Raw genomic sequence first — 22,238 nt, forward strand, 5'->3', positions numbered from 1 at the left:
GGAGGTGAGGGTGGGAGCGGCGGGGGAGCTGTACCTGGGTGGGGTGCACAGAGTGTGGGGGTGGGGGCAGTGCAGAGCCTGTGCCCAGGGGGGCAGCAGCAGCGCAGAGCTTAGGTGGGCAGGGTGTGGGTATGAAGGAGGGTGGGGAACTGGGGGAGCCCCTCCACACACTTCGCCCATGGCGTGCAGCCCCCGCCAGCAGCAGCAGCAGGCAGGGGCGCTCAGGGCATTCGTGCCTGGTGTCACGTGGCTCTGGCCAGCACTGCACGTGGAGGTGAGGAGTGGCAGAGGCAACCGGCTTCGGTGTGTGGAGCCTTCCTCCAGTGGTACACAAGTGCAGGGGCTGCACGTGTGTGGCAGGGAGGCCCTGGTGATAGAAGCGGCTGAGTCAGGCTTCACACCTCGCAGTGATGTGCAGCACTGACTAGAGCAGCAGACTGCTGAGTGGCAGCGTCTGGGCCAGGCATGAGCACCCTGAGTGCCCTCGCCTGCTGCTGTTGCTGCTGCTGTCACCAGCAGGGGCTGCGCACCATAGGGGGGAGGTGTGGGGGTCTCTCCCCCCAGACTCCCACACCCTCCCTCATCCCACAAATGCCACACACCCACATCCTGCCCCCACAGCCCACCACATACATACACACATATCCCTCCAGCATACCCTGTGTGCGCCCCCACACCACCCCACTCCTGTACACCACCATAAACACAACCCCTCCACCCCACCATACACAGACTCTCACACATACCCACGTCCCACCACACATGCATATGCATGCACGCACCCCAATTACACCCCCTCCCCACAATATACAAGACTAAGACTTTATCGTTGAGTTATTATGCAATCATTTCTATATACAGTATGCAAACAGATCATGACGAACAGTGGCAATGCATAGGGGATGCACAGAGGTGCACATGCACACCCTGAAGGCAGCATTTCTGGGCAGGGGGAGCAGGCAAGAATGCTGGTGCCCCCCTGAGAGCATCGACCAGGGAGTGCGCTAGGAGAAGCAGCCCCCCTGGAGCTTCTGAGTTGGCAGGATTGGCCTTGGGGGGGATTCCCTCCCCCTGGCCAGTGGGAGGCCCTCCCCCCCCCCAGGTTGTGGACTGTCCGCTGGGGGGGCAAGTGCCCCCCTGACTCAGGAGGCACCAGTTGCCCATGATGACAAAAATATTTTTTGTAATAAAATTAAAATGTTATAGTAGGTGTTTGACTTTTAATGGATGATTTAGGTTTTTTCTGGTTCTAAGCTGGCAAACCCTGCCTCCCAAAAAGAGTATTTCCAGGGGGCAAGGGGATGGTCTTCCGGTGGCAAAGTCAGGAGCCAGAACTTCCAGTCCCAAGATGGTGCCCAGGGGGGCGGGGCAACAGTCAAAGGGCTGGGTTACCCATGCAACCCTCGATAGCTCATCAAGCCTCGTTAAACAGCGCTCTAGTTGAAATAATAGCCCTTCCCTGTATTAGGAGTTAAGCTCTGCACTGCACACAAATTTGTGATAGAGGTAATGCAATACCTCCCAACTCCAATATAGGCACTTTAAAATTGGTTTGAGTATATTAAATAATTGAACTCAAGTTGTTTTTAATTGACTTAACATAAATCAATTTCAGATGATCTTGAAGCCATGCCCACACAAGGGGATTTTGTTATTTAATTAAATGAACATTGGTCCCCAAACTTTAGTTAGATCAGTGTTTATAGACAGCCCTAGTTTGTGCTATGTTACTTGGGTGGGGGTGGCTGCTGGATGCATTTTGTTGATGAAGAAGAGGCAAGCCAAGTACCACCTTTAGGCTTTAGGGGAACGTGTACTGGAGGTGGAGCTGCTACAAAACTGAAAATGGTGTATAATGTCTCCCCTTCCCCCTGTCCCTTTTGGGGCACTGTCATAAGAAGCGAACTGTAAAAACTGGTGTCCGTTCAGAAGGCTGCACCCTCGATCTCACTCTCTCTTGGTATAAATGCATATATACAACTTAGTCTGAATGGCTAAGTTTGTCCTTTATTTGGGGGCACATATTTAGCTCAGGGTCTTTGAGAAGATCTCAGTTTATATACCTTTCTCTGAATTTAGGTTGCAGTAGAAGCCAGTAAGTGATGTATAGTTTGAGTTTCATAGTTAATATTCTGTACATTGTTACATGGAGTGCTTTTTTTTGCTGTCAGAATTTGATAAGTTCAGATTTAAGCTGCTCTCTTAAAGAGATTTATCAAATAAAAACTTAATTTTAATATTAAAAATGTCCTTGTCCATGTTTCTAATTGGCTGAACCTACTCACAAATAGTGATATTTGGAAGGAAAGATGCTCCAATTCCTTGGCCTTGTGGCAAAGGCAAATGATAGGAAGGGACAGAACCATTGATAGGGGTATTTGAAAGAAGTTTCTAAAATGGAGGGAGGCAGTAATTAATATACAACACCCTGGTATTTAGTCTATATTAAAAGTGAGTTTTAAAGGTGTTCACAACCTGTTTTCTCTTCCCATTTCTTTTGGCTTGAGCAGTGATACTGGACAAATCTGTGTTACTCTTCTTCCTAGCTGTTTCTGTTTTCTGGTCCGTATGCTAGCACAGGGCTGCTATTTGGATTGCACGTATTGCAGAAAAATAGGTCACCAAAATGTAAACACAAATGATTGAGATTTTATATATAATCTCCATATAAACATCTCAATATAAATTTTTTAAAAAGAGCGATTATAAATAAAAAATACATGCACACAATTTTTCTAATGAAGTGAAAATGTCTAATGAAATAGATTTTCTGACAGTGTCCTGTTAAAATAATATAGTCCTAAACTGCATTTGCTAAAATTTCTATTATTTAAAGCAAACTCATTCTTTAATTTTACAAATAAGCATTGTGTTTATTTTTCCATTTCAGGAAACAGAGGAAATGGTGCTGGAAGCTCACAGACGGGTGATGCACTTGGAAAGGCATTGGCATCTGTAAGTTATAATTAACACAGTCTTTAAATTAATCTAGACTGTAAGCCTATTTAAAACGTTGATCATGGCTTCTGTTATTCCTAGTTATAATTTCTTTTAGTTAATTATCAGTAGTTACAATTAACAGTTTACATGTATGAAATACAATAACTTGGAATACAGTAAGTATTCAGATAAAATAGCTCAGTATGTTACATAATGTGATACTTGCTGCATATCCATGTAAAAGCAAATGAAAATGACTGCTTTTATTTAATGGGGTTCCCCTTTGACAATTGATAGGCATCGGCTTGTTCTGCAGAAAATTTGGATCCAGAATGAATATGACAGGATTTTTTTTGTGCAAAGCAAAATTTACAAACACCTGGTTGCATCATAACACAGATTTTACCACCAGATTCCTATATACAGCTCCCACTTAAATGTGGAATATATATCTCGGAGCAGAATTGGATTCAAACGTTTGCTCAGTGGCCATATAAAACTGGGAATTGAATATACTATAAAAATATTTTTTTTGGTTTAATAAATAAATCACTTATAAGTTGTGGAATTTTAAGGGACATTTTAAAAAACAGGTATATGTTGCATCTCTAAAGATTATATCTATCTATGCAGACTTTTTGTGAAGTTGTTTTAGCAGTGTTTTGATAACAGGAACAAAAGTCATAATGTAAAGATTTAGAAGTCTCTAATCCATTCAAATTATTATAATTTTGTAAAAAAAATTAACAAAAAAGTACAACTCTCAAAGAAGCCATTCTATTCTATAGAACATAAACCAGTACAAAACATTTTGAAAATGTTGTTTATATTTAGTGTTTGACTTGATGCCCTGTATACCAGAAATTCCAAATCTATGGGTGGTGGCTGGGAAAGCTCTGCAGGCTTCTGTTGCTTAGCACACAGGGAGCTTAATCCTGATTCAGGAGATAAAACTACTCCCTTACTGCCACAAAAGACCATCTCTGGGCAGCATTCTGCTTTCCCCACCTCACCCCAGTGCACGCAAATGTGCACACTCATGCAAATCCTATTAGCCTTGTTTCCTTCTAAGGGTCATGTAAAAAGATGGCCAGCCCTGATAATGTCAGATGGACTCTGTTGATGCCGTATTGGATAGTGAGAATTCTCTAAAACTTGACTGACCAGGGAGATAAATACTATGCCTTATTTTCTTCTTGGGGTCCGGCACTAGTTACCAGTTCAGGAGTGCGGAGGGCAGTTAATGTTGGTGCTGCCTGAATGAACTGTCACTAGGAACAGACATTGGACCATTTTTGTTTCTGTGAAAGGTCAGTAAAAGCTTCTTGGGCATAAGAGTACTTCCTACAGAGATGCCCTCTAACACACATGGTTCTACAGCCTGACCAAATTTTCTGCTGAAACCTTTGCTGTCTGGGATAGCCAGCCCTGTGTGACCTTGTGAAGTTTTCTGGTGTGCTTCATCTTTTTTGTGATGGTGGTAGTTGTTGAATAGGTTCCTTAGGTATTTTTTCTCTTTTTGTGACTAGCTGAAAAAAACAGGCTGATGTTTGGAAAAAATTCCAAATTTACTGAGAGTGGAAGTCAGGGCAAGAATGTTTAATCTAACTGGTGGGTGGGCTTTGGTTGTCATAGTAACTTAGTTCTGTCATCCTATGTTGTTGCTTGGCAGGAGCAGCCAGGTCATTCCATAAATCATTTCTGTCATAGCTGATGGTGATGCATTCCATCTGCTCTATCGGTGCATGCCATAGTCTGCACACTTCAAATCCCTTGTTTCATCCATCTGCTTCTCTCACCCCAGACACACACACACACACGCACACTTTTTACAATTGTTCATTAAGCAATACAGCGGTATTGGTTATGGGATGTCCTCATATCACAGGTGAAAATGAATTTTTGTAGCTAATAAAGTATTAATATTTTGTTTTAGAAAAGCATATTAAAATGTTTATATTGTCTTACATTGTTTTAAAGTCAGTATCTGTCTTTTTAGATTTTAAATACCATTACTTGTATTATTAGGAGTAATTTCTGGTTCTACAATTCTGTTGATATACATCTTACAAAAGGCCTTTCATGTGTGAAACATCAGAGGATACAACATTTGTTCTTCAGTTTAGGTATTAAAGACTGTACAGAATACTGTGTGATTAAACATGTAAGGCCAGATAATACATTTGCAAAGGTTCTTTTATTTTAGGTTTAAGCCTGGATAATTGTGGTCTTAATCTCAGGGTAGGCAAGAAAGAGAATTGTACATGAAAGTATTTACACAAAGTTCCCAAAGCCCTGTGGATTATGCATTAGTTTGGATAATGAACTAGTGTAGATAGAAAGAAAAGAAAATCTGGGTATTCGTGCCATTTCTAATGTGTTTCCCTGAACATTTGCCAAACAATAACTCTTTAAGATTGTGCCCATGGAGGGTTATACGGCGGGAGAAACATCTGGTTTATTTCAGTGCCTAATGCCAAATCAAAACACTTGGTCTTTAATTTAGAGGAGATCAAACAGGAGGACTGTTTAACTTTGTTGATTATATCAGACCTCTTTGTGATAACTTATGTTTTGATTCCTACCTCAGAACTAGGGTAAAGGCCTTTGTGTGATCTGGATAGTTAAATGGCCAGTGGTTCCCTAACAAAAGAAAAGAAAATGTAGGGAAGTTGACTTTTAAAAGTAATTCATGAATTAAGTTTCTTTGTTGCTTTAGACTCAATAACATTAGCATAACAAAACTTAACTGAAATGTACACTGTAGTGTTTTAAAAATTGGACTAACAGCTCCGAGGTTTGGCTCTGCGGGCTCTCAATTGTGCAGCTTTTGTCTAAGACCCTTTTCATTAGACCCTGGCATATTGGCACCCTGCTGATTGGAATGGACCATGACTGATAGGAGGAGGAGTCTCATTTGTTGCAGTAAAATGAGTCATGTTACCATTTAAGCCTGGCAGAAGGTATCAGAGTTGTTCATCATTGGTCATTTAACATTACAGCAGCCATGAACTGCATACAGAATGAGTTCTTACTTTTGTATTTAACCAGAGCTTTTAAAACCCTCTCTTTCCTTGGTAAAGATGTTCTGAAAATAAATAAGATTTCTATGTAGAGGGATGAAAAACAATGGATTTAAAAGAAAATTTGAGGTGTTTTATTTAAACTTAGAATTTGAATACCATGTTTTTTGGGTTTGTATTTTTTTAATTTACATTGCAACATTTAGAAGGAAGCAGAATTGAGGTTTTTAACTGTCATTTTTAATTGATTTTTGTGTTAATTGAGTGTATTGGCTTATGGGAATGATTCTGCTTTTTAAAGAAATTTTCTTTAACATACGTATGTAAGAGACCCGCAAGGCTTTTTTAACAACAATAAAATGAAAGTTCAAGAAGGGCCATATGGCCCACCGAGTCCTTTCTTTGTCAGATCAGAAAATATAATACAGATCAATCAGGTTCCAGATTATTATTATCTAAACATTGAAATGTCAGATTATCTTTAGGCAAAGACACAAACGGAGCAAATAGGCAGAGATTTGAAACTGTTAAACCACCATTTAATGGTTAACAAATTTTGATTTCTCTGAAACCCCAATGTAGAACTCATGAGCTGTAAGAAGTGTTACATATTTTATTACCAATTCCTAGATGCATCCAGTTGCTTCTTCAGAACAGATTTCAAAGGAACTTCACTTTTTAGTGCTTAATGCAAATTTTAACTATTTGATTTTTAAATTTTTTTTTTTAATTAAAATTTCATGTATATTAAAGGAAGTGTAGAAAATTATATTTTGCTCCAAGTAACCCATAGCTTTGAAAGATCAATATGCATGTGTGAACGTGCACGTGTGTGAGAGAGATAAAATAGTGTGTGTGTGTAATATATACACACTATATATATATATATATATATATATATATATATATATATATATATATACACACACACACACACATATGTGTGTGTATATATACACATTCTATCTAGCTAAATATATATCTATATAGATATCTATAGATAGATATCTAGATATAGATCTAGATATAGATATCTATAGAGAGAGTTGTGTCTGTGTGTGTGTATGTTATGGAAGCAATTTGACTAGAAATAAGCCAGAGAAAAAAATCTTTGCGCATAAAAATAATCTGTTCATAATAACAGCAGAATTTCAGACTGTTTCATTTCTTAAATAACATTAGTAATTAAAGTTGTTTTTTTACTCAGTATTTCCTTAAATTAAGGATTATATTTTTTAAAACCTGTAATTTAGCCCAAATTAATCAGAACTTTAATTTGTCATGGTTTATAAGGTCTGTCTGTTGTCTCCATGATAGGGAGTCATAGTTATTCCTCCAATTTTTCCTGAAGTTGCTTTTATATATTAACTAGTTTTTAACATATGCAGACTTGGTAACCTTTACTTTCACAGTTATGCTTGAATGATTACACAGATTTAATCCTAAATTCCTTGTAGTTTTTTTTAAAGAGTACAAATGGAATTCAGTATATTTGCTTCACAATGAAATATAGGCACTGCTTGTTTTGACAACTGTTTGAAAATAGCCATTTTTAAAGTGTTCCAAGTAATAAAACCGAACTATGATTGATGAATCAATTTTTTCATCAAACTAACATCAGGGGTGGCAACTGAAAGAATAAAAATGAATCCAAATCTATAGATTTTATTTTTACTGTTAGCTGTGACATGTATCGATAAATGTATAAATCCTTTTGTTGTTGTCAGATTTATTCGCCTGACCATACCAGCAGTAGTTTTCCATCAAATCCATCAACGCCAGTGGGTTCGCCATCACCTCTCACAGGTAAGGTCCAGTTTCTCTTGCAGTTTGCCAATATCTTGTCTGCCATTTTGAAAACTTTTTTTCTTGTTGGTAGTTTCACTTTCCAGTGAAATCATGGATTCATTTGTGGTTCCCAACTTTTCTATACACAAGGCACCCTTCTGTAAATTTTGTGGATTGGGCAGCACCCCATTTCAAAAATTAATTAATTTATTGCAGTGCTTACCTCTTTGCAGTGGGGCCAGGGAAACAGGTAGATGTGAAGAGCCTGAGCCTGCCCTTATCTGCTTATTTCCTCACACGTGAAGCCTGAGCCTGCCTTTATCCATTTACCTCCTCATACCTCCCTTATGTCCTCACACTTCCTGCGGCCCCCTTCAAAGGATCTTACAACAACCCAGGTTGAGAATCACTTGTCTAATGGCAAATACAGCTGTGCTAGTGAAGTTTCAATGTCTGTTTTATAGAATATACGTAGTACTGTACTTTGAATAGTACTGTTTTTATTGTATTTACTTGTTTAAAAGGGGGTGGGAGTAGCTTTGCCAGACCTTCTTTTTTTGTTAAATTCTTTAATCCAATGTAAGATTTGAGGGCAAAAACTCCATGTATTTTCATATCCTTTTTTGAAACACAAAGACTTACAAGTGCTTTTAACATTATAGGAGATGTTGTATAGAAGCCATGGTAATTTTCACATAACTATATGAATCTGACTTTTAAAAAAAATATTGTTTTAAAAATTGCTATGGCTTTAAAGACATCATATAGAAGTTATATTTGCAAATATAAAATAGTCCTGAAACTGAAAGTTAATGAAAAAAGCCATACATGGAAATGTTTCTTCAATTTGGTAGACATGGTAAGCAACAATGGTAATTTTTTATTTTTCGGATGTTATATAGAAAAATAGCAAAGCAACTTTCTGCAATAAAAATAGCAGATATTTTTTCTCTGCAGTGAAAATCTCCTGTGAAGCCTGTGAAGTCTTTTAATTTTTGGACAAGGCAGCTTTTCATACGTATTTCCCATGAACATTTTCATATTGTAGGGAAAAAGTTTTCTGGCATTTTTCAAAATAAGCTTTCTAATTACAGTCGTTTCTGTCACCTGTGCTTTGTATGTTAGTAGTGTGAATTTGGTAAGAAGCATTCCAGTGTGGAAATGAACTATGGGCAGCTGCTTAGGGCTATTAGTGGGTGCTGCTGCTTTCACAGACATTGTGGCCTCAGCTGTCTAGTAAAAGTTGAACAGCTGTTCTCTACATAGAGAGGACTGTGAAAGCCCCATTGACTTAAATTTGTTGTTTAACAAAGAACTGGAATTACAGGCAAGATGATGTAACATTAACCCTGTAATCTCCCATAGTATAATTTGTGTTAAATTATTGACATAATTATTTCCCGTTATTTATCTAATGAATCCACATAGACTTCTTGTTGTTGACTGTCCTAGAAAAGCGTTTTACTACATAAAATTACTTTAGTATAAGATGCAGTGTGTATGCATCTTGAAGTAGCCTGGAATCTGTGTGTAAATGAGTAAAAGCTACTTGCATTTAAAAAAAAAAAAAGTGTCACCCAATAAACTCTTATCCAGTTTGGCCATACTCGGTGAGGGCTCTGCTAGTTTTCCATTGGTCTAACTGATTAATGAATAGCTCTGGACTGACATGACATACCTGAACAGATGCTTTTGGCATTTTTTCTGTAATAATTGAAAAATTCATGTTGAATTGTGTAATGAAGGGATTAATGGGTTTCTTTGATTCAGTGGCTACAGCTGAAGAAAAATGTCTTGTACATCCTTGTTCTGCTGAGATGGCAGGTCAGACCATATGGATTTTATGTAGTGATTATTTTTTCGTATAATACAAAGCAAAAATTGAAAGGAGCTTTTTGGGTGGAGGAAAAAAGCTTCAATGTTTCAAAGAAGTGACAGTGAAAAAGGTCCTGATTGTGATCCTTATTCAAGAATTATTCCTTATCACCTTTATGAATACCATGGACATACTTTTAGCATGCACATTAGATAGTTCTGATTTTCACCTTTGTCAGAAAGGGCTTAAGATCACTACAGTTTTGACTGTCCTCTCCACCTCTGCCCTTGTTTCCTAGAACTTCCAAGAATTGCAGCGCTCAGAACCAGTCCAGTGTGATTCCATCCTTGCTTCTAGGTTCTAATTGGTAAGACCTAGGGCTGTGTGAAAAGGCTATCTTCCATTTCAATTTGGCTGAATCTGTTTTTGACACTGATTCAGAGAGTCAGATTGGCCAGTGAGAGGCAGGCACAGCTGGGCAGCTGCAGGTTCTCCTGTGGCTCCTCCAGCAGTGCCTGCCTCTGCCCCGGCGGGGGAAACCATGGGAGAAGCTCCCATGGTTGCCCTGCCTGGCCCCAGCCCCAGCCTCCCAGCACTTAAAAAAAAAAAGCCGCGCACTCACTGGCTGCAGCAGTGGTAATCAGAGTCTTTGAGGGCTTGTGGGACAACCCCCTTGCACAGCGCAGGGCAGGGGGGGCGGGCAGCAGGGATCACCCCTGCCCCACCTGGTACCTGCACAGCAGCTACCCTGTGGCACTGGTACAGCATGGCTTAGCAGAGCTCCACGTGCTGACTGGGAGCTGAGGCCACTGGGGCTGAGTGGTGCCAGACTCTGGCTGACTGCTGGAGCTGTCCCACCTCTGGGACAGCACATGGTGCCCTGCCAAGGCGCGCTGCGCCTGTGCGATGTAACAGCTGCCATATGGGTGCAAAGCGGGGTGGGGGTGCGATCCCTGCTGCCCCCCATGCTGCACAGGGTGGCTCTGGCATGAGCCCGCAGAGGCCCTGATTGCTGCTGCTGCAGGCGGTGAGTGCGGGGCTTTTTTAAGTGCTGGAAGGCTGGGGCAAGTTGGGGATGGGGCCAAGCAGAGGAGCCATGGGGGATTCTCCCACAGCTCTCCCTGCCTGGGGAAAGACAGGCACAGCTGGAGGAACTGCAGGAGAAACCCCCATGGCTGCCCTGCCCAGCCCCAGCCTCCTGGCACTTAAAAATAAATAAATAAAAAGCCCCACACTCACTGGCTGCAGCAGCAGTGATCAGGGCCTCTGGGGGCTTGTGGCAGAGCTCCCCCACACAGGACAGGGCAGTGGGGAGCAGCGGGGATTGCCCCCCCACTTGGCACCTGCATGGCAGTTCTTGCATCGCGTGGATGCAGCACAGCTCAACAAGGCACCATGCACTGTCTGGGAGCTGGGGCAGCTCCACTGGTCAGCCGAAGGCCGGCACCACTCAGCCCCAGCGTCCCCAGGTCCCAGACAGTGCACAGTGCTCTGCCAAGGCACGCTGCACTTGCACCATGGGGCAGCTGCCATGTGGCTGCCAGGTGAGGGGCGGCGATCTCCACTGCCCTCCCACTGCCCTGTGCTGTGGGGGGGGGGGGGGGGGGGGGGGGCTCTGACCTGAGCCCCCAGAGGCCCTGATCACTTCAGCTGCAACCAGTGAGTATAGGTCTTTTTTTTTTTTTTTTTTTTTAAGTGTTGGGAGGCGGGGGCCAGGTAGGGGATGGGGCCGGGCAGGGCAGTCATGGGGGCTTCTCCCATGGCTCCTCCATCTGTGCCTGCCTCTGCCTTGGTGGGGGGAGCCATGGGAGAAGCCCCCATGGCTGCCCTGCCCGGCCCTAGCCTCCCAACACTTTAAAAGGAGGGCTGCAGGGCTTTGTTGGACTATTCCCAGGGAGCGCCTCTGAAACATTCTGAAGCATCTGAAACATTTCCGAAATGTTTTGGATGGTTTTGTTTCGTTTCAAAGATGTTTTGGAGCCTTCTGTTTCATTTTGGGTTAGGTGTTTCAGGCACCGAAATGGGCTGAAACACCTCCAAAACGAAACGGCCGCTGAAATTTTGCACAGCCCTAGTAAGAACCTAGTAGGCTCCACCAAATAGCGCTGGAATCCTCTTTATATAGAAGAGCCCTGAATATATTTTAGAAAAACTTCCCATCTTAATTTTAAAAATGTCAATGATGCAGAATCCACTATAACTCTTAGTGAGTGGTTCCAGTGGTTAATTACCTTCATGTAGGAATCGGGACTTCTAGGCTTATTTCCAGCTGTGTCACTGATCACACAGTGAAGCAAAATGCCTGGTTGTTACTTCTACATTTATTATTATTAATATTCTTGGAGGCTATCTTTACCTTGTTGCCCCCCATCACTGTTAATTACATACATGTTAAAAAAATACAGCATAACAAAATAAAAATGAAAGTAACTTTTCAGAATAGTAAAGTACTTAGTATTTTTTGTAATCACTGGACAAAGAATATAATAAAAAACACTTTTTAAAATAGGGCAAAAAACCTCAGTTTATCCTAACATGAAATGGTTGCTGATGCATCTAATCTTTTAGTGGGTAATTCATGCCTATTCAGTTTTAATTGCAAAGTAAGGATTGCAAGTATCACATTGACTACATTGGGCATGCGAAAATCATGAGACTTGAGATGTGAATCTTGAAACTCATGAGAGTATTCAAAATAATAATATAAAATTTGAATATAATATTCAAACTAATAATAATTTAGGTTTATTCTTATTAATATTTAGGTTTTGAGGCTTTACAATTACAAGGCTTTTCTTTGCAGTAATGATAACTAAAAGTGGTCATTCTTTAAAATGAAAGCTTCATGGATGGTTTGCAAGAAGAGGCTGGATAGACTTTTGTCTGCTATAGTATAGGAATAGGGCATCCTGCATTTGTACATAGGGTTGGATTAGATCTGGGGTGTCCAGTTTGTGGCATGCATGCCCCAAGTGGCACAGACAGCCTCTGTGTATGACACATGGCAGATCAGGGAGGGGACAGACAACACAGCAGCGGATAGGGCAGGAAGCAGAAAACAGAGCAGTATATTGGGCAAGGGAGGACAGGTCAGGAAAGAGAAAGAGGAAGGGAATTGGGGTGACACTCAGAGTGGGTGTGGGGGCAATTTGTGGCATGCCTGCTTAAAGGGTTAGCCCCCATTAGACTAGATGATCTCTGAGGTCACTTACAACCTTTTTATTTTATGACTCTATTATAATATCACTCCATAAGGTGGGGCTTTAAGAACATTACTAAATATTGTGAGACTAATAATAGATTTGTGAGTATAAGTTACATTGGGATCAACTATTACACCTTCCCTTGCCTAAAATGGGCCTTGGTCACAGAAAAGCATAACTGGTTTGTGTGGTTTCAGTGAACATACAGACATATATAAAGCTAGAAATGCTCATGTTTCTGTAATTAAACGTTTGCTGTCTTGGAAATTCTTGTGTCACTGGAGGTATTCAGAAGAGCTCACTCTGCAAAAGCAGCCCATTGCTGACTCTTAACATACGTCTGATGGGAAGGCAGGGAGTTGTGGGGGTTGGGCTGGAAGCGTAAGGACATCAATAGCATGGGGATTGCTATATATGACCCCTGTAAATCCTAACACTTGCCTGGCTTATTTGTTTTTTCTTGCTGCTATGCTGGTGCTGCCCTAAAAGCTGCAGTTGTTAATTGCAGGGTTAGGAGTGCCAGGATGCTTTTTAACATAATTGGTAGATTTCATGCACAAACTTCTGTGAGAGGGAGTGGAGGGAGGCAAGCAGGAAATCAGTGCCATCTGGCAACCTGCACAACCATGGAAACAAAATCCACCAGCAATATTAAAAAGAGCACCAGCATTGCTAAAGGTGTGATTAACAACTGCAGGTTGCACTAGGTTGTTTTTTGTTGTTGTTGTTGGGGGTCCTAGCCAAATAGTTTTGCCTTGGGCTTTTGTTACAGTGAATAACACCTCTGTCTAAAATGAAAAAGCACATTGAACACTAGATGAATATGCTCAGGCTTATATTCACATTCTGAGGAGAGAAGTAGGCTGCTTTCCTACCTGAAGCATTCAGTTTCCCTTCTGCCTAATATTTAGATTGCATTTTATTTTCAGAAGTAACCTACCATTCCCAGCCATCAGTAGCTGAGAAGATGGACTAGCGTCTGTCAGACGGTGCTATCTCCTAAATGCTATTATGACCTGGCATTGATTTGATTCTTCAGCTTGAGCCTAAATATTGTGTGTATATATGTTTTTAAAAAAAGTTTCAACAATTTTTTTGTATGAGTGAATTGGACAGTGAGTGTTGTTCCCAAGCGAAGGAAATGAGAGGTAACGCTGAGGAGATTATACATTTGAGACCAAGAATATTTGTGCAAGGTGAAAATTGGTGGTTCCACTCTAGCCCTCTGATACCAATTATTTATTTTGAGGGGAAAATCCTAGTGCAACCACGGCTGATCTCTGGTTGGATGAAATCAGAGAACTTTCTTTTTTTTAAAGAACTTAAACTCTGAAAGGAGATATCTGAGCTGCTTTTGCAGTTGCAGAGAGTACAGTCCTTCCTAATGAAACTCATGTTTGAGAGCGAAACCATTTGCAGCTCACTGAACAAAGGAACTATAATAATATTAAACTTCTTCCCAGTTTTCTAGACCTAGAGCTCTGGCTCTTACTGAAGAAACAAGCCCACAGGCTTTTTCTTTAATGAGCTGTTTTGGATTGTGTGTCCATAATTTATTAATGTAATTGCTTTATTATTACATTTGTGTGGCTGAAAGGAAGCTGTCTTTAATGGACATAGAAATTCATGTAGCATCTTTATAAAAGATGCATTATTGGTGAGAAAAATGTATGTTGCACTAGCAGCTTTTGTTTAGAAGGTCTTTTTTCAGTTATTGCAGTTCATATCTAATTATTCCTAAACTTTACATGGCCATGAGGATATCTATAATGTGACTATAATTGCTAATGTGTTACATCGCCAAAGAACTGTGTTTCTTCAGCTGAAATGTAATGTGTTCTAATTTACCTTAAATATATCTAAGATAACAGATGGCTCATATTCTTATATTTATCTTTACCTTCCTATATGTGATATGCATAATGTGTAAAGACAGATTTGCGTTGGAATAAATGAAAACAAACCTAATTTAAAGTAAAAGTAGACAAAGTAAACAAAGCCTTCAACTCCAGTTGTAAGCCTTTAATTTAATTGGAAGATGTCATGGCAAAATTATATCCAAAGTAGTTGCGTATCTTTAGTTCAGTCTCCACTTGATTTTTAATAATAAATTAGTAAAAAAAAAAATCAAGTGCTTAGAAGGCATGTGTTTTGTTTTATATTCATCAAGTCTGATTATAATCAGCAATATTTTATCATAGTGATAATGAGAAAGGGCAGACACTTCACAGGCATAACACAGCTCACTAGTCCACTATTGTTTTATTTTCTAATTTCCAAAAAAATCTGGTACAGTAGCTAGGAGCTCTCATCACCTGTTTCGTTGATGATAAACACTTAAACTTGCCCGTGCTAGTTTCTAGAAATTGTCAGTTACGGAAAACAGTGAAAGAACTTGATCTGTTTTGTGGTTCTTGACTTATCCTATTTATATAAAAATTCCATTGGAGTTCACTCTCCTCAGAATGCATTTTTTCTGCTCGCTTTTGCTGCATAAATCTGTGAGTTAACCTAGACAATTTTGACAGGTGCCAGTCAGTGGTCTAGGACTGGAGGACAAGCCCCTTCATCTCCAAACTATGAAAACTCTCTCCACTCCTTGGTAAGAATTGTTTAAAACTATGTATTCCTTTCTAGATAAGAGGTGGAAGTTCATTTTTGTATAAATCCTGCATATCATTAAAGAAAACAGTAGGATAGCATTACAAATGAATTCTTTGTTAGCAAATGATCTGGTTCAGTTGAACAATATAAGACATGCAGGGTGTGTCTTTCACCATCTGTTCTTTGGGCATCAGGCTTCTATGCTAAGGACAGCTGGTGCTAAAATACTTTTATGAGATTCTGGTACCTTTTCACAAACCCATAGCTAATTCTTATCTAAAGTTCACTCTGAAGAAAAGATAAAGATTTCATGCTTTGCATTTACTTTGTACTCTTTTTGTTTTCTTACGTGGTAATCCTGTGGGCTTTTTGCCATTACATTGTCATTAAAGCATTAAAATTGTAAATTTTAATAGTTTATTATTCTGTTTACATCCATTGTTGGGGAATGTTAGAATTACTTCATTCTTCCTAAAAGAGTAGGCTTTATAAGGAAAAAGCCACATAGGAAAAAAACCCCAAAACTAGAGTATTGGGAAATTTTGTAATGGTACTGAAATTTTGAAGAGGGTTTTTTTTACTGTTTTTTCCAGTGCTTGAATTTCTGATATAGCATAAGGAAGGGAAAAGGGGGTGGAAATAATTGAAGGAATACAGAGGAAGGCTCTGGTTGTTTGTTAATACTCAAAGATTATCTAGCTTCCAAAGATATAATTTCCTTTTCTGTGACTAATGTAAATAAATAGAAGAGAAATCAAGTTCCCTTTCTTCACACATTTTGCAATTAAATATAATCAATATTATGCACTTTAGAATGCCAACATTATAACTGCAGTGTTAAGCATTAGCCTTCTCTTACCTTAATATAATCAGATCTCTGTGGCATTAACTTGACTAACATTTTATGCTGACATGCACATCAGCTGTTTCCTCACCTCCTTTTTGAATTAATCTTAACCTGTGCTTTGCTTCCTGTTCTGTCTTGACTTTGCCAGAAAAATCGAGTTGAGCAGCAACTTCACGAGCATTTGCAAGATGCAATGTCCTTCTTAAAGGATGTCTGTGAGGTACTATTTCTCTTTAGATGGTGCCTTTTTATGTTTCAGTTAATTCTACTTACACGTTCCCTATGAAAAATATAAGTTAGTACAGTGTGACCAGACTTCTGCTTCCGTTATTTTGCCATTTCAGTTTCTAGAACTGCAGCATAAGAATAATCTTTACTTTGTAAAGAAACAATAAACACAGACATAGAGAACTATTTTGTTGCAATGCACACAATTCATGCATTTATTCGGGAAAATGTTCCCATCTACATTGATACAGTTAATTATAAAATGTGTAATAAATTCATAACTTGAATATAGAGCATGATTTGGAAAATGGTCACTTGGAATAAAACTTGTCCAGTCGTATATGTCCTCAAAATAGGCAGTACCTTTGAATTTTCATCAAGAATTGTTACCAAAATAATGAGATTTTTACAATCTTTCTTTCTCGTCCTATATTAGGAGACTTACTTTTGATACTCTTTTGTTGTTGTCATTCTGTTCTGTTATGCTCATGCTGTATAATAGATGCTAAATAGCATTAACCTTTTAGTGAGTTTTATTTTAAGAAGCTGCCATCTCTTTGTTTCTAAGATAGCTTTCATTTCATGTCTCCAAATACTTTCTTTTTTCCTGTTTGTTTGTAGTGCTGGTAGGTGCTTTTGAAGCCTTTTCAGTATTGCATCTTGTTTGCTGTCTTTCATGTCTCCCAAAGTATAAACTGTTACAATATAATGAGTTAAGCAGATGTATACAATAAATGACGTTTAGTTCTCATCTTAAATCCCAACAGCAGTCTCGAATGGAGGATCGTTTGGACAGACTTGATGATGCCATCCATGTCCTACGAAATCATGCTGTTGGGCCTTCAACAAGCCTATCAGGTGGCCACAGTGACATACATAGTTTATTGGGACCATCCCATAATGGGCCAATTGGAAGCCTAAACTCAAATTATGGAGCACCTAGTCTTGTAACAACTAATCGACAAGCATCAATGGTAACAATTTTTAATAGATATTAATAAATTATTACCAATGTTAACTTCCATTCTCTTTAAATAAAAGTAGAGCCTAAAAATGTAATGCACATTCTCAGTGATACTTATCAAGAATCAAATATTAAAGATGCACAGTGGAGAAAGAGATAGCAAACAACTGCACCTGCTGCTAGTTTCCAATTAGAAGGAATATTTTTGGGTGGCAGGGAGAAAAGACAGGGAAAAACCTAGACTTTGGCCTGGTCAGTGGCCCATAAAATCCTGCTGTGACCATATGCAGAAAGCTGAGACTTTCTGCTGAGACCATTTGAGCTTATACATGCATTTTTTCCAGATGTGTAATAATTGGCAGAACAGTTTTCTCCTTGAAATACTGAATAGGGAGATTGAATGGGAAAAGCAGTCAAGAAGGACTGAATTTCAAGTGTTCTGGTCTGGAAAAGCTGTTTATTGTAAATTGGAGCTAGTTTTCAATAGCAGATGCTGGCAGAAGACTGGAAGGAAGCTGTTGGAATGTGGAACCATAGGGTGTGCAGGCTCAAAATTTAAACTTTTTTTCCAAATGAAAAAGGGGTTTGAGCACAGCTGTAGTATATGTAACAATGAGGAGGAAACAATTTTTAGATTAATCCCCAAGAAGAGTGAAATAACTCAATCCATTTTATTTGGGTTCTTTAAACATGTGAACTATTCAGAAAAAAATAGGATTAAGAGTTTCATAGATCAACAATATATGTTGAAAGCATTATATAGTAAATTAAATCCATTCACTGCTTCTCTCCCCTTTTCCCTCCTCTCTTCTACCCCCTGTCCAAATGCTTAAAGGATAAGGCTTTTAAAAACATACTTATTTTAGTGGTGCCATGTGTTTGCATGTTTACAGCATAATTTTAAAGACCAGTTACATGCTGTTAAATTTTCTCATATAAAACAGAATCACAGCTGGATACTGTGTGATCAAGGCAAAATTTCACCTATCATCAAAATAATTAGATACCCCAATTGCTGAAGGGCTTGTATTCTATAAAACTGAATTAGTTCCAGGTTTTCCCATTCACACGTCAGACATCCATTTATATTGATTTCAGAGCCACTGTAGTAAACATCAAAAGGGACTGGTTAGTTTCCTATAAGCAGGCTTTTTTCATCAGTATACCCAATTGGAAGCTTTCATATAATTTCACAATAGATTTTTAGTAATGGAACAGGTTATGTATAATGCCTTGAAATTAGAATTCACTCTGTTGTTGTCCAACTGAACTGAAGGAATGCTGAAAAGGAGAACATTATAGTATTCTAGTAAAGAGACTGAACAGTGGAAGACTTTCTCTTCTAGGTCAGTAAATTGAGTGCCTAAAACTGCAGTGACAAAATTTGTTTTAGCAAATTAGATTTGTTCCTGATCAGACGCATGGAACTTTCTCTTATTCTTTCTCCTTACTCTGAACTCAGGTGATTCATGTATCTTCCTTTCCCCGTGTATCTCTAATTTGTAACTAAGCTGTGACAGGGGAAATCTTAGAAATTTATCAGCCATCTTAGAGATGGCCATACTATCAGCATACCCTTTGAAGTGCCACATGGTTCTCTGTTTTCGTATAGAGGTTTCTTTACCTGCAAAGTGATAAGAAAATAACCACTTTGTGAAGAAAAGGAGATGAGTAGAAAAGAGAGGAGTCAAATAACTGATTTCAGGTGTTGCTTTTGGTTCCTCTTCTGTAAATCTAGTGCAGCTGACAGCAAAACCTGGCCCTGTTTGGTATCGGAACTGTTTACATTCCATTAAATCGGGGAGCTGAGTACAAACGTAGCTGCATGTTGATTTGTAGACAGTCTGTAATACTGCACTGGGCTCTTACTTTTGATTGAGAGTTGCTAAGGATGGTCTTGACCTATCAGAAAAGAAGTCAGACTTATAGTAGAAAAACAAAAAGGTTAATCATTTGCTTTCATTTTTATGCTGACTGAGCACACAAAATGAAATCCTTTCAAAGCACTCTATCTCGGCTTTTAAATCAGCTTGAAAAGTGAGTAAAGTGAAAAAATTCCCAGGCTAAATCTTACTCCTTTTTGCATCAGTGTGACCTAGTTGACTTCAACAGAGACCAGAACATGGCTCATTATGGCCCAGTCCAGTTGCTTGGAGAGTGTCTTTTAAACCTCATTTGGACTCAAATTAACTCATTGAGTGACCAGGAGGAGACCTTACACATCTGAATAATGGAAATCTATTCCTCCCATGCTTGATTCGTTATTAGCAGTTGCATTATAGCCATGTCCCATAAGTAGGGGTCTTACCAATTTTTGTGGGTTGATTGTGGCATAAAGTTCTCTTTGTGTGGTCATTTTGTGGTGGCTCTGTCCCTCAGTGCTGATTGGTGGAAAGGCCTCGCCCCTCTGTATTGAAGCCCTGTAAGGATGAGGAGGTGGCCACCATCTTGATTGCTGGCTGCCCTTCATGCAGCCCTTTGGCCCTGATTGGTAGAGGGGAAGGAGGGACAAGAGGACAGCAGCCATTTTGTTTGCTGCCCTTCATGCCTCCCTGCCAGCCAGCACCTTCCCCTCCAGACAGTGAGGACCACTGACTCCCACAGGAGAGCCAGCATTTTTATTTTTATTAAGTTTTTGTTGTTGTTGATTTTGTGGATTTTACAGACAATCTTGAAACCACAAATTTAAGTAGGCCCCTACCTGTAAACTGTACGTAGAAAGACCACACACCCGGTTCATTTGAAAAGTTTTCATGATTTTACCATTCATTTTTCTTAAAATCGTAGTTATACATGAGCACTTGGGAGAAAGAAGGCTAATCAGAGAAAGGGCTTTATTTGACATGCACAGTGGGTTTTAAGAGATGTGCCTTAGTTTGGAAACTAAATATTCTTTTGCATTAGGTTTTGAAGAAATCCTCCATTTGTGTTAATGAAAAAATAGTCTATCATCTAAAAAATGCATGTGTTAATAGAAGAACTCAACATTGATAAGGTTTTGAGTTTTCACTGTTTTTGTTATTGAATATGAGGGAGGGTTTTGCCAAGGAATTGTATTCATCAAGATTTAGCAGTAAATGAAATTTCATCTGCTGAAAAATCTTAATACAAGACATTTTAGTATTTCAGCTTAAAAAAAATAAATTAAATTTCCCCAGAAGAAGATGATCTTGGCAGAAGAAGCTAGGAAATGAGTAATTTAACTCCTTTTTATGTGATTAGTGTAACCAGACATGGCTTTAGTTTAACATGTGCTTAATTTTTGAGCCAGATTATTTTAAAACTTCAGTTGACTTCATTTCCTGCTCACTCTGAACATCCTTGTTTTCTTTTTTGCCATGTTGTCCATAACACTTACCCTGGTCTTTATTCAGGGAAATGTTCTAATATCTCAGCATCATCAAATGTTTGCTATGTTGTCTTTGAAGTCAGTTGTATTTTATTTTATATAATGCTTAAAAGTAAAAAGGAAGAAATACTTTGTCTATTCTTATTCAAGCTGTTTTCTATTTATTATCACTGTAATACAATGGTAAGGGCACAGCATGAACTGATAAAAGCCAGAAATCCTCAGTTAAGAATGAAACTAAATCCTCAGCTCACTGTTGTTCCCAGGTACAATAGGAATCTGAGAAGAGTTGGGTGATTTTTATAAGGTGTGCTGTATCTCCTGCAATAGGTAGGCGCAAAACGACAATTTAAGGTGATAGCCCTGCAAGTTGCTCTGCCAGGACCAAACCCCATGTCTGCACAAAGTTCCCTTGCTGTCAGTGCGGCTCTGTAAGAGCGTACCCATATGGAAGAACTTGCACGGTTGCAGTTAAGTGTACGATCTTGATTCCTAGGCTCTTTCAGTAAAACTCGGCTATGTAAAATCTGGATGGATAGTGCGATTTAAAAACCCATGTTGCCTAGGTTTCTACTGTGATTTAAAACCCATATTGCCTAGTCAAACTAATGTTTAAGTGAGCTGTCAAACTCAGCTCTATGGCCTACATAGACAAACGCTAACGCTCAGTTTCTGAGCTCATCAGTTTTACCCTCAAAGGTTTGAAGTTAATATTTTAATTTTATATTTAATTTAATATTCAGGCTACAGCATGATAAACAAAAATACTGTGAATGCTCTTTGTAGTACAGTAAAAGCTATGTTATCCGACACTTTACCAACCGGAATGCTTGATGAACCGGCATCTGTCCCACCATGGCACTTCCGGTTTCGCCACCGCAAGCCAAGTCCCACTTCTTTCTCATAAAGCAGCCTGCATGGGCCCCCTTCCCTGTTCCCCAGCATCCTGACGCCAGGGAGTGAAAGCCCTGGCGCACCGGACGTAGTGGTGAGGGGCAGCGGCCTGAACAGGCAGATGCCTCCAACCTGCCAGGCTGGAGATGCATATAACTCTCAGATAACTAGCATATTTGATTAATCAGCACCCGCCATTCCCCATGGATGCCAGATAACAGAGCTTTTACTGTAGACGGGTATTCATTTATCTATGGGCCACTCTAAAAACTTCCCTACTTACAATAATATAGTTCTTTCAGTATTTCATCTATTTTTAATTATACATATATAAAAATAATCTGTGGAAACCCCCTTTTCTGTGGCTCCTCAGGATTACTACCATCTGCCATGTAAATTTTTAAGTCATACCTGAATAATCCAAATCAGTCAGCAATTTTTTTTTAATTTGGCTACAAGAACTTCAGATTAAGAAGTCATTATTACATACACATTTTGAGTGGATTATCCATATCTGCCTCTGTTTAAATACATTTTAAAAATAAACACCCAGTAAACCATAATGATTGTTTTTTTTCTCTG

General features: G+C 39.3%; 1 protein-coding gene across 17 annotated transcripts in view; it reads left to right on the forward strand.

The window, feature by feature from the left end:
• TCF12 (transcription factor 12) overlaps positions 1–22,238 on the forward strand; it is a 314,097-nt gene that overhangs the window by 273,114 nt on the left and 18,745 nt on the right. For 8 of the 17 annotated variants that reach the window (XM_059714710.1, XM_059714711.1, XM_059714714.1 and 5 more), the window contains 5 exons: positions 2,891–2,955; positions 7,691–7,769; positions 15,299–15,372; positions 16,370–16,441; positions 17,217–17,423. In XM_059714710.1, the coding sequence (XP_059570693.1) occupies positions 2,891–2,955; positions 7,691–7,769; positions 15,299–15,372; positions 16,370–16,441; positions 17,217–17,423 (497 nt within the window). The remainder of the gene's footprint in view (positions 1–2,890; positions 2,956–7,690; positions 7,770–15,298; positions 15,373–16,369; positions 16,442–17,216; positions 17,424–22,238) is intronic. The other 9 variants (XM_059714715.1, XM_059714716.1, XM_059714726.1 and 6 more) reach the window with 3 other exon arrangements.

This window comes from Alligator mississippiensis, chromosome 11, assembly GCF_030867095.1.
Source record: "Alligator mississippiensis isolate rAllMis1 chromosome 11, rAllMis1, whole genome shotgun sequence".
Lineage (NCBI taxonomy): Eukaryota > Metazoa > Chordata > Crocodylia > Alligatoridae > Alligator > Alligator mississippiensis.